General features: G+C 46.5%; 5 protein-coding genes across 6 annotated transcripts; 1 reads left to right on the forward strand and 4 right to left on the reverse strand.

Moving 5' to 3' along the window:
• Positions 1 to 220: 220 nt before the first annotated feature.
• armc5 (armadillo repeat containing 5) lies at positions 221 to 10,491 on the forward strand. Its single transcript, XM_035398968.1, has 9 exons — positions 221 to 593; positions 743 to 1,198; positions 2,026 to 2,056; positions 2,144 to 2,251; positions 3,941 to 4,853; positions 5,083 to 5,171; positions 5,337 to 5,945; positions 7,123 to 7,255; positions 7,416 to 10,491. The coding sequence occupies exons 2-9, from the start codon at positions 797 to 799 to the stop codon at positions 9,790 to 9,792; spliced, it is 4,662 nt and encodes a 1,553-aa protein (XP_035254859.1). The 5' UTR covers positions 221 to 593; positions 743 to 796; the 3' UTR covers positions 9,793 to 10,491.
• Positions 10,492 to 11,861: 1,370 nt separating this feature from the next.
• LOC118216114 (cytochrome c oxidase subunit 6A, mitochondrial) lies at positions 11,862 to 14,618 on the reverse strand. Of its 2 annotated transcripts, none has more exons than XM_035397139.1 (4): positions 14,463 to 14,618; positions 13,327 to 13,407; positions 12,952 to 13,094; positions 11,862 to 12,112 (listed from the first exon to the last, which is right to left on the reverse strand). In XM_035397139.1, the coding sequence occupies exons 2-4, from the start codon at positions 13,400 to 13,402 to the stop codon at positions 12,020 to 12,022; spliced, it is 312 nt and encodes a 103-aa protein (XP_035253030.1). In that variant the 5' UTR covers positions 13,403 to 13,407; positions 14,463 to 14,618; the 3' UTR covers positions 11,862 to 12,019. The 2 variants fall into 2 exon arrangements, with proteins under 2 accessions (XP_035253030.1, XP_035253029.1); XM_035397138.1 differs by lacking the exon at positions 14,463 to 14,618 and adding an exon at positions 13,534 to 13,593.
• A 5,381-nt stretch (positions 14,619 to 19,999) lies between these two features.
• Positions 20,000 to 20,469, reverse strand: LOC118216311 (histone H3). Its single transcript, XM_035397402.1, has one exon. The coding sequence runs from the start codon at positions 20,459 to 20,461 to the stop codon at positions 20,051 to 20,053; it is 411 nt and encodes a 136-aa protein (XP_035253293.1). The 5' UTR covers positions 20,462 to 20,469; the 3' UTR covers positions 20,000 to 20,050.
• A 324-nt stretch (positions 20,470 to 20,793) lies between these two features.
• On the reverse strand, positions 20,794 to 22,940 carry LOC118216312 (histone H2A). The gene has a single exon (XM_035397403.1). It carries the CDS (start codon positions 21,810 to 21,812, stop codon positions 21,426 to 21,428), a length of 387 nt encoding a protein of 128 aa, XP_035253294.1. The 5' UTR covers positions 21,813 to 22,940; the 3' UTR covers positions 20,794 to 21,425.
• Positions 22,941 to 22,963: 23 nt separating this feature from the next.
• Positions 22,964 to 24,788, reverse strand: LOC118216319 (histone H1-like). Its single transcript, XM_035397409.1, has one exon. It carries the CDS (start codon positions 24,715 to 24,717, stop codon positions 24,088 to 24,090), a length of 630 nt encoding a protein of 209 aa, XP_035253300.1. The 5' UTR covers positions 24,718 to 24,788; the 3' UTR covers positions 22,964 to 24,087.
• Between the last annotated feature and the right edge of the window lie 2,022 nt (positions 24,789 to 26,810).

Below are 26,810 nucleotides of genomic sequence, written 5' to 3' on the forward strand. Positions count from 1 at the left end.
GGTATATGGGAAATGTATTTTAAACTGTGATCTGAGTCGACGTGGGGAGTAGTTGGGAAACTACGATCCCAGTGTGCGTTTAAAAACACGTAACCGACGTAGTCTTTTCATGGGAACTGAAGTTCTTTACTACAAAAGTTATCGTGTTGGCCTGCTTTTATTTCGGAGCTGTGAGACTTCAAGTCCCAGAACATAAAACGCCCACTTCCTAATCATCTTCCCTCCCCCACTTCCCGTTTGTTGTTCAGCTAAAATGGCGTCAGCGTCTATCTAACAGATTGCGTTTGGCTAGTAAAATGCAACGTGTCGTAGATATAATCAAAGCTAGTAAATATGCATTCGTGGACGAGAAGAATACGAATTAGTTAGCTATATGAAGGAAGCTGTCAAAAGAACAATTTGATATTTATATATGTTCGGCGTGTTTACTTCGATCGGCCTAAAATTATTCAACGAAGGGAGGGGTAGGTAATTTACTACAACTCCCATCAGCACTCTCGCGGCTGTGTCAAGTGGTTAACCCCGCTTTGGTGCATGCCGGTAGATGTAGTTTTATGCCATTCTTTGGGTCTTGGCCTCACTGAACACCGCAGGTAAAGAACAACTTTGAAAGTAGCCTACTTTGGCAGATGAAAAAGTTAATAACTAGCTAAAATAGCTACTACCATTAAGCACAGAAGTGACGAAATGACTCAGGTTATTTAGAATTACCATTTAGAATCCTCTGACTGTTTCCCTGCAGTCCCCCAATTCCCCGGCCTCTCAGGGACGGAGAGAGGGAGGGAACGCTGTGGCAATGTTTGCAGTGCATGGGAACGGACAGCACGCCAAACGGACGGCCACCAGCAGGGAGGCGTCTGCCCCGGAGTCCTCGCTGAGCTGGTGTCTGACGCAGCTCTCCAAAGCTGGACCCGCAGCGAGTGCCCAGACGGATGGAGGGGGGCAGCCGGACCGCGGGGGAGAGGAGCGGGCGAAGGAGGCAGAGCGGCGGGCTCAAGCCGGGCTGTGGCGAGCGCTGGTGGCCATCCGCACGCGGCACATCAAAGGCGGCAGCGCCGGGATCGCACGCTACCGGGCTCGCGGCGGACTGCCACCGCTCCTCAAGGTCCTCTGCCACCCGGGCTGTCACCGCAAGACCCAGGACCTGGTGCTGAGCATCCTGGCCAACTGCTGTACGGAGGGCGAGAGCCGCACACAGGTGAGGGGGTTCAGCCGTGCCTGTCCAGAGGCCGCCGGGTGTAAGGGGCGATGGGTTTTCTAGGAGAGCGGGCCAGAGAAACAGATGAGCTTCTGGGCTCTGTTTCCATTGAGATGCTGTTCTAGTGCATGGACGGGCTCCACGGGTTGGCCTGTGCACAGTTGGCTGGGGTAACGGTGTCTCTTTGCGCAGCACTGACCCCTGCTGGTCGACTGATGTACATCTGCTGCGCCTGAAGCGCGCTCCTCCAGCTCACGTCTGGGTGAGCCCTGCTGGCCAGCCGCCGTCCAATGAGAAGCCGCGGCTGAGGGCTGCTGTCCAATAAGAAGCCATGGCTGAGACCGCGTGCTTTGGACGAGAGGAGATGCCTCTGTGTCTGACTCCCTAACAGAGGCAGGACTATGAGTCTGAATGCTTACAGTGGGCCATCCTGAACCGGGAGAGTTAAAGAGTATAATGGCATTAAACAGGGACACAGTGTCATTGATGTGAAGCGCAATGAGTGCTAATAGCTCCCCCTTGTGGAGAATTCTTAGCCTGCTGAACATGAGTAAGTGTGTGAGTTACATGCCAGGGCCATGAGGTGCTTTGCATCTAAAAAAGAAAGAGCTGATGAATGGACAGCTACCGGAAGTGGGGCATCAGCACCTGGGTCACAGTTAATTTGCTCTGGTCCACAAATTAATAGTATGCATATTCAAGTTTATATTAATATATGGTTATTATTGTTATTATTTTGTTAGCTATGGACACAGTTGCATGCACTACCTGCAGTCATTCTCTCTTTCTCTGTCTCTCTCTCTCTCTCTCTCCCTCCCCCCATCTAGGTGCGGAAACTGGGAGGAATTGGCCACGTGGGTGAGTTTGACTGTCCAAATCCGCTCTCTTTCCTCGCTGAACAGACGGTGACGTCTGACAGTTTGCTGTGGCTGTGTTTGTGCGCAGTGACCATTCTGAAGAACGTTCCGGTTGATTCGGTCCAGAACCGAGCCGCTCGGGCCCTTGGGAACCTGGCCATGGACCCGCAGAACTCCGCCCTCATCCACTCGGCCGGTCAGTCTGAATCGCTCCCCGCTTGCACCTCTGCCCTGGGGCAACACTGTTCTAATGTGCCCCCGCCCTGGGGCAACACTGCTTTAATGTGCCCCTGCCAGACCTGGGTCAAATACGTATTTGTTTTGGAATCAAGTGCTTTTCTGCCAATATGACCTGAAGGTGGGGTTTGCACTTTTTTGAGTGTATTTCATTGGTTCCAGTACACCAGACGAGATCAGTAAAGCGTAGGAAAGTATTTGAATCCAAAACAAATACGTGTTTGACCCAGGTCTGGCCCCTGACCTGGGGGGAAGCATTGGGTTAATATGTCAGCATTTTCCCTTCAGCATTCTTATGTCTCTCTGCCTGGGGTGGCAGAGTAGCATAGTGGTCATGGAACTGGGCTTCCAAATCCCAGCCTGCGGGTTTGATTCCCGTGTGGGGCATTGCCGTTGTATCCATGAACAGAGTTGTCTGACCAGAAATACGCCAGTAAATATCCAGACCTATTTATGGGTGGTTTGTGAAAATATAAAGTCTGTAAATCACTGTAGATAAGAACGCCTGCCGAATGCCTGAATGTAACATAACAAATGTTGTGGAAACATAGTTTTTTAGATCTGTTTCGCAGTGATAGGCTTTTTTACAATACTGTAGCGACTGTGATATAGCTCATAACTGTAAACAAGTTAATACTCGTGTGTGTATTTTTATCCCGTCTTTGGAAAGATTACAAGATGTTTGTTAAGTTCTCATAACTTTGCTTTTTGTGAGAATTTAGCCAAGCAAACTTCTGAAAATAGTATGTCTGTGTGTGTAGGCATCAGTTGCTGCAGTACCCGGCTTTCAAATGATCCGTCTGGGCATTGATGTTAAGCCAGCGCACTCTGCTATACTTTTTCAGGGTTTTCCGTTTCACTCATCTCAAAAACACATCGTAATGAATTTTGGCATGTTGTTGACTCCGTAGAGAGTTCACTCTTTAACTCGATCCAGTTTCCGAAGCGTTGAGTGCCTCTTTCGGCGAAGATTGTGAGGTGCAGTGTGCCGACAAGATCACAAATCTAAGGAACGTGCACTCTGATGGGAAGCACACGTGTACAGTTCGAACCGAGTAAATTTTCTGGTGTAGACAGAGGCTGTGTTGGACAAGGCTGACACAGACTGAACAGTATGCAAGCGCAACCCTTTGTGCGACTAACAGTGCATTTCAATCACGCAGGTAGTTGCAGGTTGTGTGTGTGTGTTTGACTTAGGTTAGGTCAGAATAATGTTCACTGTGTGAACTGGACTTTGTGTTCTTGGCTATGAATAACTGTACAAAATGAGTGCTGTACCTTATTGAACCTGTGTTTTGTCGTTTTTCCGATGACCTTGATATGCACTTTTGTATGTCGCTTTGAATAAAAGTCTCTGCTATATAAACGTAATGTAATGTGTGTGCACTTTAGATATTCAGACTTTTAGTCTGTTGTAGACCTTTGGTATGCACTTATTGTATATTGCTTTGGATAAGACCGTCTGCTAAATAAATGTAATGTAACTTTTAGTGAATTTATCCACTTTTGAGTTTGTTTATACCTTCAGTTGATGGCTGATTTTAGCCCTGTAGCGTGTTGATGAGGTCCAGTTGGTGCACTAGCTCTCTTTCGTTGTTTGTACATTGAAAATCGTGTCGTAATTAACGCCTCTTTTTCTCTCTAACAGGTGGTGTTGCTCCCCTCATCCTCTGCCTTTCCCCTCCCTCCTCCTCCTCCTCCTCCTCCTCCTCCTCTTCCTCCTCCCCTTGCCCGGCCCCCGCGGCCACGCCCTGCCCCAAACTGGAGTGCGCCCAGTCGGCGGCCCGCGCCCTGCTCTACCTCTCGGACACCCCGGCCAACCGGCTGTCCGTGCTGTCCCAGGGGGCCGTGGCCGCGCTGGCCCTGCTGCTGGGGCCCGAGCACCCCGCCGGGCTCCGCCGGGCCTCCCTGCGGGCCCTGGGCGAGCTGACCCGCGGCTGCACCCCCGAGTGCGCCCGGGAGGTGTCCCGCAGCGGGGCGCTGGCCCAGCTGGCCGCCCTGGCCCTGGACCCCGGGGCCCCGGCCCTGGCGGAGGCGGCCCTGAGGACGCTGGCCGGCCTGTGCGCCCAGGGCTGCCTGCGCCCCCTGGTGGGCTCCCTCGGGGTGATCGGCAAGTTCACGGAGGAGGTGAAGCGGTCGGGGGCCAAGTCGGGCCCCTTCCTCCGGGCGCTCTGCCTGTGCTGCAAGGAGGCGGTGAACCGGGTCAAGGTGAAGGAGAGCGGCGGCCTGGAGGCCCTGATTGGCTTCCTCTCGGCCAATCAGAGCCACCCCCTTTCCCGATTGGCCGTCCTGGCCTTCGTCGACTTCGTCTACGACGAGTCGGCCATGGAGCAGCTCCAGGGTCTGGGCCTGGTGCCGCTGCTGGTCTCCCGATTGGTCGCTCTGGCTAAAGGGGAGGAGACGGCCGGCGGGGAGGCGGACGCGGCCCTGTCGTCCTCCCCGTCAGAGCTGATGGACACGTCCTGCTTCGACTCGTTTGACTTCCCCCCTCCCGAGGGCCACAGGAGGGAGGAGGCGGGGAAGGAACCGGCCCAAGGCTCATCCAGCTTCCTCAGTTTGAGGTGAGCAGGCCTCTGGGTCTGACCTTCTGTTGCGCTGACCAGAGGGAATGCTAAAATACAACAGAAGAAGTCTAGTGGGGTTTTAAACAGCTCGGGTGACAAATAAGAAAACTGCTAGAAGAGGGTCGTGGGAAGCAGAGGATTATGGGATGGAGAAGCTGGCCGACGAGCACTCGTTGTTTTAGCCTGTTCTCTGTACAGTGGGTCACTGTGCATCTCTGTCCCGCAGGTCCTGGCTGCTGTCCGAGGGACTGATCTCCTGCGAGGGAGAGCTGCTGTCTCCTTCAGGAGGCGGAGAGGGGAGCTGGAGCAGCCTGTGCGCCTCCTTCTCTCCCCCCGCTCCCCTCTCTGACGGACCGCCCCCATTAGCGTGCCCCTCTCCCACCCTGGCTGTCCCGCTGCACTCCTCCAGCCCCGTCTGCCAAGCGCCCCTCACCCCGGGCCCCGCCCCCAGCCCTGGCCCCACCCCTGCCCCCGCCTCCGCCCCCACCCCTGCCACCACCCCTGGCTCCGCCCCTGCCCCCGCCTCCGCCCCCACCCCTGCCACCACCCCTGGCTCCGCCCTCCCGTCTTCATACCACAAAAGAGCGGCCGCGTCTGCCTCCACCCCTCTTCCCCCTCCCCCCTTGGCCCTGCAGCAGTCTCCCCACAAGCCCGTCTCCTCGCCCCCCTCCCAGCCTTCCCCTCCTCCCAAAAAACAGCCCCAGACCCGCTCCGGCGCCCCCTCTAGCGCCCCTCCTCCCGATACCCCTCCCGGGCCCCCGTACCAGCACCCGTACCACCCCGAGCCCTGGACGAGCGAGTCCCCGATCCTCCTCCTGCTGTCCCGCTTCTCGCAGTCCATGGACCCCAGCGCGGCGCTGGTCCACTCGGGCGTTCTCCCCGGCCTGCTGTGTTACCTCACTCAGCGCCAGGACCCCAGCGCCAGGTGCTTCCGCATGCTGGGCCGCCTCAGCTGCAACCCAAACTGCCTGCAGGGGCTGGTCCGGACCGGGGCGGCGGTCCTCATCCGGCTCCGCCTCTGTCTGAGAGAGGGTCTGAAGGAGGGGGACAGACAGACGGACAGGGTTAAGGCCAGCACGCAGCAGCTGGGTGAGTCGCTGTGTCTCTGTCTGCAGTGAGCTGAAAATTCAGCTCTAATCTGATCTGCAGTGGGCTCAAATTTCAGCTCTTTAATCCTATTTGCGGTGAGATCAGAATTCAGCTTTCAAATCTGCAGTGAGCTCAAAATTCAGGTCTCTTATCATATCTGCAGCGAGCTGAATATTCAGGTCTCAAATCTGCAGTGAGCGGTAAATTCAGCTTTCAGCTCTCCTAGAAGATTAAAAGAGAATCCAGTTGTGTGGAAAGCTGGTAAATGGAATTTGATATAGCTAAATGTAAAGTTCTACATGTGGGAAATAAAAGCCAGGCAGAACTACGTACTTTATGGGAGGAACAAAATTGGAATGTTCTCATTTTGGAAAAGACTTGGGAGTAATGGTTGATCAAAGCTTTTCAGATTCTAGGCACTGTGTTGTAGCAGTATAAAGCCAACAGGATGCTGTGATAACCAAATGTATTGCGTATAAATGCAAGGAAATCATGCTTATCTTATACAATATCTTTGTCGGACCACACTGAGATTTTGTGTACAGTTCTGGGGACCGTACTATAAGAACGATATAGAGGCTCTGGAAAAGGTTTAAAGAAGAGCAACCAAATTGGTTCCTGGTATGAAAGAGTTATGAGGAAAGACTTAAGATGTGTAATCTCTTCAAGTTTAGTAAAAAGAGAATTAGGGGCTATTAAAATCATAAAATGGATTGTTAATAGAACGAGGGCACTTAAATGGAAATTAGCTAAAGTTAAAATCCGCACAGATGTTAGGAAGTATTTTTATATTTTACACAGAGTGTAGTCATTGCGTGGAATAGCTTTGAAGGTCTTGTAGTAGAGGCTGGAACTCTGTGGTTATTAGGCTTAGTGATGTATTATTATTATTATTATTATTATTATTATTATTATTATTATTATTATAAGAAGAATAAAATAATGTCTCTTGAGTCAGTGTGTGCTGACTGACCATCATGTACATGGGCCCAGTGTCAGACCTGAGAGCACGGTGTATGTGAGAGAGTCATGCCTTGAAACCAGATGGTATGCCAGCGATGGACAGGATCTGAAACGTCAGTACAGACTGCTTGGCCAGGATGCCTCTTTGCACTCTGGGTAATATCAAGCTGTGCTGTGGGGTGTAGCGTGACCGTCTCTGTTCTCTGCTTATCAGGTAAGGCTCTGCTCAATAACCTGCGCGTGCAGTGTGAGTCCAGCTTCGGCTCCGGGGTGCTGAGCCACATCATGCTGTCCGGTTCTGATACAGACAGGCTGTACTGTACCCTCAGCTTGCCCCTGTTAACCAGGTGAGGGAATGCGTCGCAGAAAACTACATCTCCCATCAGCAACCTGTTCACATTTCACTGACATAAGGGTTGATCAGAAAAGGCAACCTGTAGTTTGTGTAGACGTGGCATGGCCCATTGAGGATACTGGGTTTGTTGAACTGTGTCTCTTCCCTTCCAGTAACAAGCTCCTGCAGAAGAAACTCCTCCTGGACAATGGAGGCTTGCAGTCTGCTTTGGAACACATAGGTTGGCATGACGACAGTAAGGACCACACCCTTGGATTCTGGAAGTCTCTCGCGAGTTGGCTGCACCCCCCTCAGCCCGCCACTCCAGGACGTCTGTGTTCTCTCTACTTCCTCCTCCTCTCAGAGTGTCTCTCCTGTTTGATGGGACCGTCCAGACTGGACCCGAACAAGCAGCAGAGCTCCTGGTTGGGCTCTGCGACTGGTGCGGGCGTGTCACAGAACAACGTTAGCGTCCCGCTAATCTCCGAAAGTCCCTCGCCCCCTCCCTCTAAAAAGCCGTGCCTCGCCTGCCCCTACCTGGACTCGGACTTTGACGTGGTCTTCCTGCTGGACGACGGCAGTCGGTTTGCAGCCAGTGAGGACGCCGTCGCCGGGGGCGATGGGTCAGAAAGGGTCGGGTCGGAGTATTTCCGGGCCTTGCTGAAGGGGGGGTTTGGGGAGGCACAGAGGAGGAGTGGGGAGGGGATCCCCATAAGGGATGTAACAGCCCAAATGCTGCTGCCTGTCTTACACTACCTACATGGGTGTTGCGTGTCTCCCAGAGAGGAGATGGGTACAGTTGGACAGATTGAGGGACAGAAGGGGACTGGGGGCAGTAGGCCACGTGGGCACTGTGCGGTTTTGGGATCTCTTGCAGTGGGGGGACTGGGGGAGAGTAGCTCAGAGGAGAGGGAGGGGTTCCAGAACAGCCCCTTAGCTGAAGCCATGGTGGGGGCCAGCAGGTTTTTGGTGTCCGGGCTGCAGGAGGAGCTGGAGGCCTTGTGCGTGTCCCTGCTCCAGTCCCACAGTGTTTCGCGGCCCATCTCCGTGACCTCCGAGTCTGAGGCACGGCTGGTATCTAAAGCAGACTGTCGGCTCCAACCAAACACGCCCGAGTCCGCGGGCCGAAGGGGGCCGGAGTCCGTGTGTGAGAGGGGGAGCGGGAAAGATTTGAGCTCCGACCCAGACGGTGACGTTGTGGCGCCGGTAGAATCCAGGAAGCAGGCTGTAGGCTCGGGGGTGCAGCAGGGACACTCAGCCAACCAGTGGGGCCAACTGCAGCCCAGGAGCGAGCTCGTCATGGGGAAAGCGTCGGAAGTGGGAATAAGAAGAAAACCGAACACTCCGTGTGTCTTAAATTTGGCATTCAGGGCAAAGCGTAGTATAGGATCTGCCTTTAAGGCTAGCGATGTCCACCTGGACTCTATCGTAGCATGGGGATCTGCAACAAGATTAGATTCTGAACTGCTATCAGAATCTGACAACCTAGATAGTGGATTGCTAGAGCAAGCAAGGTCAGGTTCTCCCACAAGGTTAAATTGCCAGCTTTTGCTTGAGGGTGTAGCAGATGCTGCTGCAGGTTCTGAAGCATCAAGCAACTCTGAACCGCCACCTGGAGCTCCAACAGTGGAGAGGGGTACAGAGTTGGCCAGCAATGAGGATGTCAGGCCTTGGTTGGGTTCAGGGGAAAGCTCACATGATAGTCCAGGTGCAGGTTCCGCAACCAAGCCAGTTGACGTAATGAAAACCGAATTAAACTCTGGGTCTAGATCACGTTCGGAATCGGGTAGTGTGTCAGGAATGAAGCTCGACTCGGGTTGCAAGTGGTCATCAGATCCAGGCCCAGATTTCATCACGGTTGATAAAATAACCTCTCACTTTCACTTTGGTCCAAGTCAGGACTCAGAACCAGGCTTGAAGCCACTTTCTGGTTTGTGGCGAACATCTGCACTGGACCATAAAACGGAGAGACTCTCACGGGCTATGTCCAAATCCTGCTGCCTGTCGGATCGCAGTCCTGGCACGAAGTCAGGCTCCGCCCCCCAGAAAGACGGTGCTCCTGATTTAAAGGCAGACCCTCATAGTCCAGATCCTACAGCGGAACCAGGCAACACGTCTCCTATAAGATCAGGCCAGGCCTCTGGATCACAGTCTCGACAGGACTCGAAAGCATCCAGTCCGTCAGACCTTAAATTAGCCAAACCCTCAGGGCCCAAATTAGATTTGAGCTCAAGGCTTGAAAGCATGCCAGGCACAGGACGTGGCTCTCCCGCAGCCCCGGGTCGGGCACCCCGCCCCATGCCAGATACGGATCGTGAGTGGCAGTCCCTTGTCACCACCCTCCCGGAACTCTACCGTTTCTCACAGCTCCATAACTACCTTCGCTTGCGTCAGATGTGCCTCTCTGTGCTGCTGTGGCAACAGAGGACCTCACCCCAGCTGCCCCTCTCCCTGGCTGCGGACTGTTTGTCTAAGCTGGCGCGTAGGTCGCACTGCATCGAGACCCTAAAACGAGACATCCTGCTTCTGGTGACTCTGGCGCTGAGCTGAGGTCGCAACGGAAGTGACGTGTTTTTCCACAGGTCAGCTGGTGAGTTGCGAGTAAATGCCGTTGTGTGTCGATTATATACCAGTGTAATCATATGTACACGCCTGTGTCCTTTCTTTGCAAGGGGCCAACTGTTAAGAGGTGTGCTGTCAGGCAGTGGGACTGGTTCCCATCGGAGAATAGGCGGCTGGACTGTGTTGCTCAAGACTCAGCGCCAGTAGTGCTTGCGGGGACTCTGTGCCGCCGGGAGGTTGCAGGTTTCAGTCCCAGGATGGGGCACAGTCATCGTACCGTGGAGCTGGGTATTCCACCCGAATTGCTTCTGAAAAAAATCAAGCTGTGCGAATGGACTGAAGCCTGTAAAAGTGTGTACTTCATCAATGGACCTGCTTAAGAGGACATGGAATCACACACACTGCAGCACTTACTAGTCTTGCATTTATGTTTGTAAAAAGGGTTATTGGAATCAAGTATAATTAATAACAGGGACAGAATAATATGATTTTTAGTTTTGTTCAGTAAACGGAGTCCCCGATACATTAGTTAAATGACACGCACAATCACGTTTGGGCCAAATGCTCTTGTTCAAATTGTAATACAGATCGTTCTAAAATACAGAGAGAAGATGGGGTTGGAAAAATTATGATATTGTCTCCCATTATCAGTTTATTCTCTCAATAAATATGCTAATCTATAGCCCATGTTGGCTCTGCCTGATATTTGTATACATCTTTTGGGTTTGTGCGTGTTGTGTTGGTTGCTGCACCAATAACACAAATATTGTGTTCTGTTATTGAACCAGTGTCCTAATAAAGGTTTCAGATCAGCCCATTAGCAGTGGGTAATTAAAATAAAACATCACAATAGAACCGTGTGTCCAGTCAACTGCTGGAATCCAAACAAGGTTCTAAAGCCGTTTTTTCATTTCAGAACTTTTTGACCTGGAGAACTAGTGTGCCGGTTCAACTCCTGGGGTCCTGGGGTGTGCACTACGAAAGGAGTTTCTTAACGTTATCTGGCTTGACAAAAACTAACAACTAAGCAATTAGGCTTACCCAGTATCATAAAGGTGGTTATCAATTTAAGAAGTGAACAGGCTTTGGTAATCAAGCTCTGTGCGTTCCCATAAAGGTGGCGGTGTCAAAAAATGAGCCTGTAGCAGCACAGCATGGACCACAGCATGGGTAATGAACTGTTCTTGTACCCTAAAGGTCACAGGTTTGATTCCCAGGTAGGACACTGCTGTGGTATCCTTGAGCAAGGTGCTTAACCTGCATTGCTTCAGTATATATCCAGCTATATGAATAGATGCAGTGTAAAGGCTATGTAAAACGTTGTGTAAGTCGCTCTGGATAAGCTGCCTGTACTGTACTGTACTGCTCAAGCAGTGCATTTCTCACCTTAGGAAAAAAGACTGATATGGACAGATATAATGCATCGGAGGAACATAATACTACTCATAATAGCTGAAAAGGAACACCATTGCTCCCAACAATGCCAGGCAGGAGCATTATGGGACTCGGGTGTACGTATCACTGCCCCATAATAACAGGGATAACTTGATCTGGACATTTAGGGCTCACGAAACTTGCACTATGTACTGTATTCCCTCCAGTGAAAACCCGGATCTTGTGTATAGCATGTACTCAATTTGGCTTCTAAATACTCTCCACCCTGCACTGAGACCCCTGAGCTCTGTGGGACTCTTCAAGAATGGACATCTATTTCCCCAAGGAGTTGATTGTTCAAAGGGTGGTGCTTTTATACGTTTCAGTCCGTTTTCCAGAACATAACCTGCCTCGAACCAGGTTAGCTGTTACTATGGCAATATACCTCAATCAAGTGTGTCACCTGTGTGATATGAAAAACCCAGGATTAAAGCTTGAGTTAGCTCGCTAACCCCATACTCTTAATTAGTAGTACGGCGCCCTGGAGGGCTACAGCGCCTGCAGGTTTAACTCCACTCCTGGAGGGCCGCAGCATCTGAAGATTGAATTTTATATTTCATTTTATATGAATTGCACTTCCCCAACCCCCAACCCCCTGTCCCCTGTAAAGACAGCCACACATATTCATTCTGGAAGAGATTTTATTTTACAGGGACACTGCTCTCCGATTTCAGGGTTACTTGGGGTCCCCTTCCCCCTCCCTCAGAGACCCCCAGTGTCAGGGGTTGCGGTCGTGTGTATAAGGGGTGCGGCGCGGGACTGCGGGACAGCGGAAGGGGTCTCAGTGGTGGTCGCCGCCCTCGTAGCCGGTGGGGAGGGCGTTGGTGTGGGCGTTGTGGAACAGCGAGTGGTTGCCATCGCCCCAGGGGAAAGGCTGTCGGGAGCAGGACGAGAGGCGGGAAGCGATGGAGGTCAATAACATACCAACCAGGAGTCTGCATCCCTGCTCTGGGCGACATTAACATCAGCGAACCAGTCCAGACCCAGGAAAACCAGGTAACGAGGTAACAAACTGCTTTCGTTGATTATCAATAACGAGGAAACCAGTAGGCAAGTGGTGTCCATTCTCATCCAGAAAGGACCTATGTGGGTACAGGGTTTTTTCTTTTTTTTTTTTTCTTTTTTTTTAAGCCCAGCTCAAACACATCAGATTCTACTTAAAGGTATTGAAGACTATGATTACTTGATTACTTCAATCAGATGGTATTTGATTTAGCCCAGCAATATGACTGCACCCACAGCAGCCTTTTTTGGATAAGACTGGACACCCCTGCAGCAGACCCCGTGGTTCTCCAGGACCAGGGATGCTTAACCCCGATATAAGCACATAAACCAGGGGTGTCCAGCCCTGTTCTTGGAGATCTACAGTCCTTTTGGTTTCGGTTTCAACCCTAATTTGGCACACTTAATTCTACCAATTAGCAGCTCACGGAGATCTCTGTCTGTTGAATAGGGTGCACTTTGTTAGGGTTTGACTGAAAATCTACAGGAGCAGGGTTGGGCAGCCCAGACACAGCTGCAGCTCATAAGAACCTCGACTTCCTATCTGGCTGTGGTACAGATCCAAACACTCAGTAGCCTATATAAAAATGAAGTTTACTTGCTAAACGGTTGAGGGAGAATTTGAAGTTTAAGCAAGTCTATGTTAAAGGATTTAAAAATGGAATTAGCTAGGATTAATACAGGATTGCGGAAGGTTGTGCGTTTCAGGACCTTGGTTCGGATGCGCAGGTGTGGGTAAGGGGTGAACTCCGGCGTGTCGTGGGAATGATGTTGCATCTTCATCCAGACGTTTGCCATGCAGACGGCCACTCCGGGCAGAGCCACCACAAAAGATAAGATCTTCCAGGTCTTTGCTACGTAGGAGACACCGCATTTAAATAAATGCGTGTGCACACTCTCTTCATTACATCACATCAGAACAAAGGCAGAAACGATTAGCGCTACACCGATGCAATCGCCTCAAAAGCACGACTACGCGCCAGAGTGAGCAAAACTTTCACGCAGATCAACGAAACTCAATTCTATAAAATAGACATCCACATACAGGCAGGTAATAGAGGAAAAAGGACATGGAGAAAGACCGACCTCCACCCTCATGACTTCCATGGCCAGCTGCCGCTGCAGAAAAGGCCCTGCGGGCGAGGAATGCACTGGCAGACATTATCCCTAAAACAACAGGTAAAAAGGATTTTTTTAAAAAGGTGTCAGATAACTATTTACGATAAAAAATGTGGCATTCTACGATGCTGCAATGCTATATCCCATTTTTATTGTAGTAATTTTACAAGTTACCCTTCATAATCATAACGTCAGAGAGAACTGCTTGTCGTTTACCTTCCAGATTAATTCTCTTGGTGAATTGGTCCAGGTTAATATACTGATTGCACAGCCCCTCCCACAATTCAATTTTTTAAACATCTTGAAGGCAAGAGACTTTCACATTTCAAGAATAATTAGTTATCCGTTAATACTGTTTCCTGATACAATGCTTGAACGATTCTTCCGGGATTAGCCCGTTTATAAATAATATTGAACTCGCCCAGCTATTTCAAACTGCGTCATCTCTTCATTAGAAATGGGCAGATATCTCATTTAGCATTTAAGTTATTTTATTTCCGCAACGTAACACTGCATTGTCATGCAAATAAAGCCTATACCGAAGCAAACTTTTAGCCAATGAGTAATCGAAAGTTGGATACTGGAGTGATTAAGCAATCGGATTGTACGTTGTGAAAACATGGCTGCACAAATGTTTTTGTCGTAGTCTTTTTTTTAAAACTAGTACATTTTAACATCATTTTAACCTACTTGGGATCACAAGAACGCACTGAACACAAACACCAAAAATGGTATATAATCGAAAGGGGTAGCCTAAATAAGGGTAGTAGGCTAAGAAATAGAATTTCATACGAAAGCTCTTGATCAAAGTTTGCTTCGACCTTGTGGTCACGTTCATGTTATGCAGAATATTACTGGACGATGTTCAAGCTGTCAATACGTATTCACTACCTGAAGCTGTAGTAGACAAACAAAACAACGGCACATTTCAAAATGTATGCGACGTATCTGCAATGGCTATTATTTCTGTCCCACTAGAGTGTATATCGCATTTACGCAATGCGCACAGTCCTTAAACATTCTCTAGGCTCACCATTATTATATCTGCAGAAAAATGTGGAGAATGCTATACAAATATTAAACTAAAGTGAACATAGACTCACTTATATTTATCCAAGTGGTTGTGTTGTTAATTGTTCCGGCCTCTCGTTTCCCTCTGTCTGTCCTTCAGACTTTCTACCCTATATCAGTCTGTCCCTCTGCCAAGAATCTGGAGGCTTATAATTGGTTCAGTGTATGGGCACTAAGGAAGCAGGCAGCAGTGTTGACGGGGGAGGAGACTTACCGTTGCGTGTGGGTGTGCGTTTGAGTCATATGAGTTAACGCTCGGTTCATTTAAGGACATCCTTAGATTCGTCCCTATAACTTTCGCTATTTCTCTGTAAATCCTTAACGAAATTTAAAAAAGAAAAGCACATATTTATAAAATATATCGTTTCCATCTGTTATAAGGAAGAAAAACTATTTATTTGGAGTATTATAATAATAGAATTTGCGTCACGTGAATACAGTGCATTTCTGCACGTAGGATTGTTGTGTCCTGTTTCTTCCGTCGGCGAGCTTGCTATTTCAACTGAATTCAGTTCCGTTTTAATTGTATAGCGAATTTTACATATTTTTACAGACCCTATTACAAAGTAGCTTTACAGGAACAGGTTTGTACCCCGCTCTCATCGTATCCGTGGTAAAAATTTAATTGGATGTATTGTGCATAGGGGTCTGACTTCAGTGGGCTGGAGAATGGACTGCCATTTCTGGGGACTGAATATAAATAATCAGTTCTAAATTTTTTGTCCGAGGGCTGTATAGTAGCCTATCGGGTTGCTGGTTTGGTGAACTGGCGGACAGCCTCGCGGAACGACACGCACTTAGCTGTTACACGAGCAGACTGACTGTCACGTTTGCCCCGTATCATCTTGCCAGAGCAGTTCCCCGGATTGGTCGGGTGTCTGTAGGGTACCAGCGCCAGCTGTAGTGCACTCCTCTGGCGCAATGACTGCACGGCTCAGCTGGTGGTCTGGCAGCAGTTGCTTCGGCGAACACATACTTGTCCGCCCGTTCCAAATAGGGATTTAAAAAAAGCATGGTTAACAAAATAATAACAAAAAAACATTTCAACTGATTTCAACCTGGGAACGCGGTGAGTGGAATCTCTGGCAAATCGGTGACATCAACCCATCTATTAACTGTCAGTTAGCAAAGAGAACCAGGAGTATCACTGGCCCTGAACTGAGTATACTGTATATACAGTGCTGACCTCTGCGTGACAGTGGTTCCCCTTGGGTGCTGGGGCCAAGAGCAGCCGTGACCCTCCCCCTCCCCCCCCCCCCCCCCCCCCCCCCCCCCCCCCCCCAAGACAGAGACTGTCAGCTGTTTCTCTGGTCCAACTGAAATTTACAATCTCATGTTTGAATTCTGTCCAACTGGACCTGGGTCAGCTCTGAAATAGCTTGCAAGCTTATCGTTCAGTGTAACGGTATTAATGTATTTTAACCCTATCCCAGACCCCCTCTGGGTCTACATGCTGATGAACTTGAATGGCCCCTCACTGAATATCCCTGCCATCCACTAGAGCCCTGCAGGTCGACTGACAGTTGGCACTGACATCATCTGGGAAGGGACAGTTTCAGCTGCCTGGGATGATGGTCTCATCGTGCACCACTGACCCCTGCTGGTCAATCATACATTTGCGATTTTCCTGTTGAGCTGCACATGAAATGTCTTCCTCTGACTCATGTCTTTGGGATATAGACTAGTGTCATCCACAGTCAGAGCCGTCCCTCCCACTAGCCAGATCAGGCACTGTGCCTAGGGCCTCGCCTTCTCCCCCAGGACCTCTGCCTTCTCCCCCAGGGCTCCTGCCTTCTCCCCCAGGACCCCGCCCTTTCTCCCAGGGCCCCGCCTTCTCTTTCAGGGCCTCTGCCTTCTCCCCCAGGACCCCGCCCTCTCTCCCAGGGCCTCGCCTTCTCCCCCAGGACCTCTGCCTTCTCCCCCAGGGCTCCTGCCTTCTCCCCCAGGACCCCACGCTTTCTCCCAGGGCCCCGCCTTCTCTCCCAGGACCTCTGCCTTCTCCCCCAGGGCCCTGCTTTCTCCCCCAGGACCCCGCCCTCTCTCCCAGGGCCTCTGCCTTCTCTTTCAGGGCCTCTGCCTTCTCTCCCAGGGCCTCTCCTTCTCGCTCGCCTGGGAAAGGTGGAATTTAAATACACTGTTATCCTGTAAGCGATATTTCAGATGCTGCAGGCCACTGTGGTCCACTTCTAATTCACAAACCAAAACACATTCATCTTTAATAGTGACCTATGGCAACTTACACCTCTTGCTTTGCCCTTTCTCTGACGAGGCTGAAATATTTCGGAGCTGGTGATCCTCCCACTGGGGAGTTTGTGTGAAAAGAACTCTTGTTGAGACCGACTGGATTCATGTCAAAGACATTTATTCTTTAATCGCCTTACCTAACAGGTGTGATTTTGAGCTTCAAAAAGCCAGCTCTACAATTATTTTTTTTTTTTTTGAGATTTATGCCTCTATGTTAGATGGTGGGTGGAAGCCAATTGATTCTTCAGTATCAACTCACATTAACATTGGCGTTAAGTTATGGACTGGCAAAGAGTTGTACCTGAACCCACATTGCACAAATCTCCAAACTCCTTTATAACCAATAGACCAGTTTGAAATTCGGTAAGGTGTCAGAAAATATGTAGTTGGGCTTCTGTGAGACAGCAATGGCCAGACTAAGAAGTTGCCAAACTCAATCTGCCTCAGTCCCTACGGTAGCCAGATTTTTTTTATCCTGGTCAAGTAGAAAACTGTTTAGGATAGGATAAAGATCTAAGTGGAGGCGACAGTACACAAGTAGAGCCAGCGGTCAGAGCGGGCGACATACCTCCACCTGACACAACAAATGTCAGCCACAATGATGACATTGCGTCTGAGAGTGAGGAGGATAGGGATTGTCAGATATCTTGTGTTTAAATGTTGGCCTTAACGAGAGAACCAGTGGATTGGATACAATGTTATATTGTTTCTGAGAATGCGGCCTGCCCTCCCCTCCACAAACATCAAAGCAGACGTGGTTGGGGCTATTTAAAGTCCGCTGATTCAAATTTGACTGCCTTTTATTGAAATCAATTATTTTGACTTGTTGGTTGATTCCACCAGTTTACTGTAGAATGACCTATTATTCAGCCATTTAATTTATAATTGTCATTTTCAACAATAATTATTAGATTAAATCACTTAAAATATATTTTATATTTAGTGTGGTGCCAGGAAAGGAATTGGGGTGCTGTCCACCAGGGGGCAGCACCGGTCCTGTCGACAGGTATGGCTGCCGCTGTGGTTCTTTGCAATCACATCAGCTGCGACCCATTGCCTCATGATTGGGCTGTATAAATAAGGTCTGGTTGATTTTGGAGATTTAGTATTCTTGCCTGCTTTGCCTTGATTGTTTTGTTTGCCAGGTTGGCCTTTTCCTCTGTTTAAAGGCTTTGCTGTTATTTTCTGTTCTCAGACTTAATAAATGGCAATAAGTCAATTAGCATATTTTTCTGTTTCTGCCTGTTCACCACATGATACTGTGGTTACCCCAGCCTCCAATCACTGTCATTTAATGAAGGGGTTCTAGCATGCAGTACCACTTGTATTCAGTATTTTAATAAGGACATTGACTGTTGGAACCACTGGATTCAGAAAAAAAAACATCTTTATTTAATCCTTGCTTGTCTGACATTTGGAGGCTCCAACTGAAAGGTTGTCCTGTAGCATGTGTAGCGCTAGATATACCCCCATATGACCAAAAGTATCTGGACACCCCTTGGTCTGAGGCAGTTTTTAATGGTTTGGGCTAGGCCTCTTAGTTCCAGTGAAGGCAAACCTTAATGCTACAGCGTACAATCACACAACAGCTTTGGGATCAATTGAAAAGCCAACTACGAGTCAAGCCTAATTGCCCAATCAGTGCCCAACCCCACTAATGCTCTTCTGTCTGTATAGAAGCAAATCCCTCCAGCAATGCTCCAACATCTAGTATAAAGTCTTCCCAGTAGAGTGGAGGTTGTTATAGTGGCAAAGGTTGGACCAACTCCATATTAATGCCCCTAATTTTGGATGAGATGTTGGATGTCATGTGTCCGTATACTTTTGCAAATGTAGCTTAGTTCATCGATATTTACTTGAATTTACCTTTAGAGTAGATAGCCAATGATCAATATTTAAAAATACTCCATCTATCCATAATAAAGAGGCAAAAACTGTATAATTTGCCAAAATTAAATTTTTTTGTAGTAGTAATACCAGTGACTAAAATAATATTGTGAACTTTTTTAACAAATAAGATTTTATAGTAAAATTGTAACTCCAAATTCTATATATCTGTCAAAATAAAATCTTTCAAAATAGACTAAAACATTTTTTTTATGGAAATAGATGAAACTCATTTTCAAAATTTTCCCAACTGATGTACCACTTCAAATGAAGAATAACCAAATTATTTTACACCAAAATTGAAAAGTGCTGAATCGTCTTACTGACATGTTTTACTGCACTACACAACCCATGTCGACAAATGCATTTATTTCAGACCACAAAAATATCAAACTGGGTAAAAGTGAGAAGAGTATTTTTAATTTTTTTAATGTCCATTACAAGAATTTCATAGTTGACTGAAATTAGGAATTACCAATGGTCTCCTGGTTGTCAAAAAAACCTCCTTGTGACAGTGTCTATGTAAAAACAGCTATGCCTAATTTAACTGAAATGAGCACTCTTGGCTTTGGACCTTGTGGTTGCCCTTATTTATGGTCTACAGTTGTTAAAATAACTTTATAGATATTCCTTTCACAAAATAGAGACATAAATGGTTGAAGGTGTTTGATTGTATCCATTGAGTTTATTCCTGGCAAAACGGGATATTTATTCAAAGTTGTAAGTTCAATATCTCACATATTGAATTTCACTCCTGCTAGTGGCTGATGATCTAGCAGTCATATTATCTAGATAGCTAGCTTTGTATGAGCTTCAGCGTTGGGCATATTTACTGCAGACTTATTGTTATATGGTGTCAGTCAGGTTGATATTATTCTTATAGCCTGTAGTTAACTCTCTGATGAGAGGCTGCAAAATAACAAGCTGCTTTTAAAGCCATAAATTGGCTACATGAAGTGAATACCTGCAACAGAATGATGGCAATAAAAAGGCAAAAAGTAAAGCAATCTGGAGAAAGCGCGAGAAGTAAAAATACATTAGGTTCACAACTGGATGGTCTTGCTTTAACAGCCGTGTTTATTGATTTATAATAGTTTCGTTTATTGGTGTACCAGTGCAGCAGTCTGGACCGACTCATCTGTTAAAGCAGAAAATGTAGTGGGACATGAACGCACCGGTCTGTGAACTGCAACGCTACTGCACCGAATAGATGTCACTAATGATCTAGTCACTCAATGTACCGCCATGAGAACTCTTCCTACCACTTGGCTGTTCACTGAGGGCAGGAGAGAGAATACCAGGGCTTATTCACATGAGCTACCATTAAACATTAAATATCAGAAGGCATCTGCAATATACTTATACATACACACACACACACACATATTAGCACACAATAAAAGAACATGGAAAATCTGCTATTATGGCAAGTACTGAAGTGGCTCTGAAAAGAGCCTTTGGGGTTCGGATTGTGCGGTGTCAAGCAGTTTTAAGCGCGCTCTCCACGAATGCGTCGGGCCAGCTGGATATCCTTAGGCATGATTGTCACCCTCTTGGCGTGAATTGCGCACAGATTGGTGTCCTCAAACAGACCGACCAGATACGCCTCGCTCGCTTCCTGCAGAGCCATTACAGCTGAGCTTTGGAAGCGAAGATCGGTCTTGAAATCCTGAGCGATCTCCCTCACAAGGCGCTGGAAGGGCAGCTTACGAATCAACAGTTCAGTGGACTTCTGATAGCGACGAATTTCTCGCAGAGCTACAGTACCAGGCCTGTAACGATGAGGCTTCTTCACGCCGCCTGTCGCAGGCGCGCTCTTACGCGCCGCCTTGGTGGCGAGCTGTTTCCTAGGAGCTTTACCACCGGTGGACTTACGTGCAGTCTGCTTGGTTCTAGCCATCGTGTCAAACTTGGTTTCGACTTTTCGAAAAACATCCCGGTTGATTCCCCGCATACACCTTTAAAGCATTCCAGCGAGAAGGTGATTGGATAGGATTTTGCGGATCCCCATTGGCCCGAATTCTGACCCATTCACCGATTCTATTGGTTTGTTTCTTCAGCTTCCTCTGCCGCCAAAAATTTTAAAATTTCTCTTACCGCCTTGATTTAGTCCAACGTCTCGTTCCAACAGCATTGTTAAAGTGAGCCAAACATCAGACATTTTTACTAAAAAATTTTTTAAAAGGCCAATACATTTCTTTTTGTTGTAAAAAGCACTCGAGGACACAGTCGTGGCATCAATTCAACAAATATTTATTTCCTAGTCTCTTAACTAGCAGAAGCCATTATATTGTATGACTCGGATATAGCAATCAGAACGCAGTCAAACGGCGCCCAGAACTGCCAACCCAGGTCAAACGTACCACTTTTCACAATTTGACGAACAACATATATGGGTGTTTAATCGAAAATACGTTTATTCAATTACATACTTTGATTAAATGAAACAAAAGTATTCGGAAAACAGTTTGTATTTGAATTCATTATCTACCAAACTTAATTATAATGGCTATATGCCCACATTTTTACCTCTTTGGGCTAGATTAAAACATGGTTATGGTTTGTCATGCCATGGAGTATATAATGCTTCAAAACACGTAAAATCGTAAGTTCATGAAACTTTGTTCAGAAAGCTCTTACAGGGGGCTTCAGGAAAGAAATTGAAAACCACTGATCAACAAAGTTGTGGTTATTGGATTCGCATGCGCTATTGCGCATAAATTACCGACAAATTTGTCGGTGCAGAACAAGACAAACTCCTAATTTTGAGTTTGTTCAAATGGCAACTTTACACTTTTTATGCAGATGTGAGGTGGCTCTTAAAAGAGCCTTTGGGTGAGTGGTTGGTAGAAGCGATGCAAAAATTACTTTGCCTTCACGGCCTTTTCAGTTTTCTTGGGGAGCAGCACAGCTTGGATGTTGGGCAGTACTCCGCCCTGAGCGATAGTGACGCCTCCAAGCAGTTTGTTCAACTCTTCGTCGTTACGCACTGCCAGCTGCAGATGTCTGGGAATGATGCGGGTTTTCTTGTTGTCTCGGGCAGCGTTACCAGCCAACTCCAGGATCTCAGCAGTCAGATATTCGAGCACGGCGGCCAGATAAACCGGAGCACCGGCACCAACACGCTCAGCATAGTTTCCTTTACGCAGTAGTCGATGAACACGACCAACCGGAAACTGGAGTCCTGCCCTAGATGAACGAGTTTTAGCTTTCGCTCTCGCCTTTCCACCGGTTTTTCCTCTTCCACTCATTTTCCTTATTCGTGTAAGAAGTAAAGAATAACAAAAATACGGACGTGTGACTATCTTATAGCAACAGTCTATTCACCCATTGGCTGTAGCTTTGATGGGATTTTGTCCAATCAGATAGGAGGACAATTTTTTATGGCGCCGACAGTGCAGAATGACTGAATTGAATGAGTCTCAGTGGTACTTCGTAAAAGTGCTTCAAAACGGAAAACATTATATCTCTAATTGCAATACCTATGTGAAAGGTAATTGTAATGTGAGTTAAAAATACTGCGAATCTACTTGTATCCTGTCCTTGATACTGGTTATGTAATTTGACATGCTGTTTGTACCACTCTTTGACCCAAAGATGCCGTTTATCATTCTGTGCTTAGATTTATTACTGGGAACAGTTCCGGTGCTCGTCTTTCTTCTTCTTATTTTTGGTGTTTTATGGAGGTTGGCATCCTTTGTAGTTGCATTACCGCCTCCTTCTGGATTTAATCATGTATTGCTGTCTGGTTCTCTTATATCCTTTTACTTATACCAGTTGTCCTCAAAAAACTAAATATCTCCTTCCTTCCCTCCACCGTGTCCCCACACTCAAGCAGATCTGTAAACCTTGCCTCCACTCCTAGTCTCTGTAGTCCTGTAAACATTACCCTTCTTTCTTGCTCATACTGCCTGCATTCAATCAGGACATGCTCCACTGTTTCTAACTCCTGGCACTGATCGCAATAGCCAGTTGGATTTTTTCCTATAACAAATAGTGTGCCATTCAAGTTGCTGTGACCAATTCTTAATCTATTCATGATTATTTGCTCTCTTCTATCGGTTCCACGGTTTCTTGCCATTCCTACTTTTTGTATTTTATATAAAAATGTCTTCCTTTTGTTGCACTATCCCAATGTTGTTGCCATTGTTTGATTACTCCCCTCCAAAACTATGCTTTTTCCCTCTGATTATGAAAGTTTAGTTCCGGTGCTCATCACTGTGTCCTGTATAAAAAAGTTTGGTGGTCCTCTCTCTCTCTGTAAGAAGGGATCACCATTTGTATCTGTTTATTTATAAAGCCCTCCTTCACAAATGACCCTTTTACCCCACTTCACTTTGAATCGTGAAACATTTGTCTTTTCAGGCATTAGTTTTGCAAAGTCCACACAGAAAGGCCTGGATTCAAAACCACTGCACCACCTTTTATTATATTATATTATATAATATTATATTATATTAATATTACATTGCTTTGTTTTCTTGGCCAGTGTGGGGTGGGGGTAGTTTTTATTTGTGGCAATCTGGTTCTCTATGTGTGTTACACCTATACAGTATTGTTAGCTTTTCTAAATTATCTTATTAAAAACAAACTTTATTGATCTTTGGTTAAAAACACTTATAATAAAGCAAATACATAAACTAGCAAATTAAGATAAATACAAAATGATATACATATTTACAAAAAACATAAATATCAAACAAAATTCATATAAAAAGTTGGTAGTGTTAGTAATAAAATGGAATCATATTTTAAAGAATAAAAACAAATTGTCACGTTTTCAAAGGCTCTGATATCTGGAACATGGTGGACAGTGGGGCTTCTGTCATCCATTTTGCTTCTGACTATTTTTGCCAGGAAAGGATTGTGCTTGGCTCTACTGAAATATTTTCGTGTTCTGATTGTTCGTCTTCAAATGTTTCAAGTCCAACATCTTCCAAACCAGCTACGATTCATACGCCCAAGCTAAGACGACCTGATTGAAACCTGGTATGAAAGTAAAAGGCGCACTATAGCAAAGCCCACTTTCCGCACTTTGAGTGGAAAGCCTTATTGAGGATTGGCCCAAATGCACTTCGGTAATCAGCACAAAAATCCGTTTATAATTGGGCGTTTCTCTACAACAGTTGCGTAATCAGTAATTTAAAATGTTTTAGGTCATTTTGCTGCCGCATTCAAACCAGCGACAGGCTATTTACGACTGCAGATATTTACACAACAATGCAGGGTAATTCAGACTGATAGGAATTCCACTCAATATTACGTAACTCTAGCCCTTATATTGATACCCATTCACCTATAGCAATCATTATGAATTATTGAGTTTAGAGAAACTTAGCAAGTTAGCTTACGTTTGAACACAGGGTGCCAGTATGCAACATTATGCGTGTCCCCCCAAAAAAAGCACAGGACCAATCTACAATTATGTATATTCTGCTAAAATGGAAAAAACTTGCATTTTCAAGAAGTTGTGGGTGGCTCTTAAAAGAGCCTTTGATGCTTGTGAAATTAGCTTAGTGTACGCGCTCACTTCTTCTTGGGAGCCGCTTTCTTCGCTTTGACGCTCTTGGGTTTGGCAACTTTTGGCTTGGCCGCCTTTGCCTTCTTAGGGCTCTTGGTCGTCTTCTTTGCTGCTGCCGGCTTCTTGGTTTTTTTCGGACTCTTTACCGCCTTTTTAGCCACTGCTGTCGGCTTCTTGGGTTTCTTAGGGCTCTTCTTCGCCTTGGCTGCAGCAGGCTTCTTCTTTGGCGACTTCTTGGCCGCAGGCTTCTTCGCTACTGCCTTCTTGGCCACAGCTGGCTTCTTAGCTTTAGGAGCCGCTTTCTTGGCGGGCTTCTTCGCAGCAGGCTGGGTTTTGTTGAGTTTAAATGAGCCAGAGGCACCGGTTCCTTTAGTCTGAAGCAAGGTACCCTTGGTCACCAGGCTCCTAACCGCTACCTTCACACGTGAGTTGTTCTTCTCTACGTCATAGCCACCGGCGACCAAAGCCTTCTTCAAAGCAGCCAAAGAGACTCCGTTTCTCTCCTTAGAAGCAGAAACTGCCTTCACGATCAACTCTCCAACGCTGGGCCCCGCTTTCCTGGGCTTGCTTGCGGCTTTCTTCTTGGGAGCCTTAGCCGGGGCGGCTGCAGCTGGGGCTGGAGCAACTTCTGCCATTTCTTTGTCGTTAGATTCGCTCTTCTCACACGAACAGTCAAAGATAATGTTCCGTTTCAGCTGCTCGTACGTCAGGGGGCTGGACTTAAATGCTACATGAGGACCGTATAGACTCAACCAGCCCAGCACAGCGTCTCTCGGCTCCTGAAAACTCACTTCACTGTGTTTTCTTTTCGCCAATATTGATAAAATAACACACCGCGCAGTCATTTTACGAACGAAAAACGCCTGGAATGTTCAACAACAGTCCTTGCACCAACAAATTAACTTCTATATCCTGAACAATATTGCCGCATTTTCCCCAGCTTATACAAAACATAACCACTTGTCACGGAAACGTAACTGTAAAAAGTGCTTCTTCCACATGATTTGCCTTTTAAAACCATCAAACATGTCACACACTTTAAAATTGTTGGCTGATTATTCACAGAACCCCCGTGTGAAAACAAGAAAGATTAAAAGTCTCATGAAATACCCATTTGAGACTTTTAAGTAGGAGTTCTTTTTTTCGTAGTAAAGCACAGCGGACATCTTTGCTGGTGTTTCAACGCCGTTACATATCAACGTTTGCTGAACCAAACATTGTTGTTCAGAAAACATTGTTTAGCCTGTAATCAAGACCAAGGTATTTTCTCAGTCGTCATTAATATACTGCTGTGTAAATGGTTCCGCTATTTCACGTACACACTTTGGCCTTATTCTGGACATACTCGTGCAGTAACTACACCTACCCTTCACGGACGTCTGATATCTCCCTTGGATGTTGAGATTTATGTCATAATGTGTGGAACCTGCCCTTGCATCCATAACATCATGTAAAGAAATGTAACGCCTTTGGCAAAAAAAAAAAAAAAAGTTGTTAAATATATATAAAATGGTAAAAACGGACGCAATAAAATGTAAAATAACAATAAGACAATAAAAATATAAATATAAACATAAATAAAAATAAAAAAATCATTAACTTAAATCAAAAGCTCAAGTTTGAGCACAGATCAAAACTGTTGGATGTCTCTTCCACTTCAAGTTACGGAAAGCATTTATCCAAGTTTTATCATTTGATGTGCTGTAAGACATTAAAACACAATTCGGGTTTTATTTGCCATGGCTGGGATTTAATCGACATTTGTTTTTAACTTTGTCTGGTTATTAAAAGCAATAATCTTTTTCTTCCAAATGTTAATTGAATACCGGTTTTTGATATGTAGCATGTTTAAAACTGGTTTCCTCAGCATCCATTTGTATTTAGCATGTACAGTGGGATGCAAATGTTTTGGCACCCATGGTCAAATTGCATGTTTTGTTGACTCTCTGAGTGAATGCAAGTTACTACAACCTCTGAGGTTACAAACTTGAACATTACATATTTTTGCAAATTTAAAATCAAAATTAGTATTAACGCTTAACGCCCTACGTTATTAAATCGATCTGGGTTAGGACGACTGTCAATCATTGCAAAAACGACACACGTCCAGATCTCTGAACAACTGAGGCAAGTCATTACACCATATGAACGTTATTTCGCGTTTCGCGTTTTTTTAAAGAGCTTTATTGATCAATTTTCATTTTACAAGCATTATAAAAACATTTTAGGTGTTCTTTTCAGATCAAGAGTCTTTTTGGTTCTTTGTGCAGTTATTGCTTTAAAAACCACACAACTATTATTAAAAGCTAGCCCGCTCCACACTAAACTTCGTTGAAAATGTTTGCCTCCAATAAGAGTATCAGTGGCTCTTAAAAGAGCCTTTGGGTCGATTAGTGGCTTGCTAGTTTACTTTATGCAACCCATATCCACTCCTGAGTTGACATCCCAAACCACCTCCTCAAAAATACACATTCTAAAAAAGATAACTGGGGAAAATCATGGAGTTTAGCATGCTCCGTTTGGCAAATACCATTCACACCGTTTTGTAATATTGATCCATTTACCGATGTAAATGTCTTCCCAAATGAAAAGGTTTCTGGCAGGATTAGATTTCCTTATACTACACTGAATACATAACCCTTTTCTTACACAGTCTATGGTGCATTGCAGCCCAGATGATGTTGTCCACAGGTGCTTGGAGAGGATTCTCTGAGCCTACTGCAGTTCT

Source organism: Anguilla anguilla, chromosome 17 (genome assembly GCF_013347855.1).
Source record: "Anguilla anguilla isolate fAngAng1 chromosome 17, fAngAng1.pri, whole genome shotgun sequence".
NCBI lineage: Eukaryota > Metazoa > Chordata > Actinopteri > Anguilliformes > Anguillidae > Anguilla > Anguilla anguilla.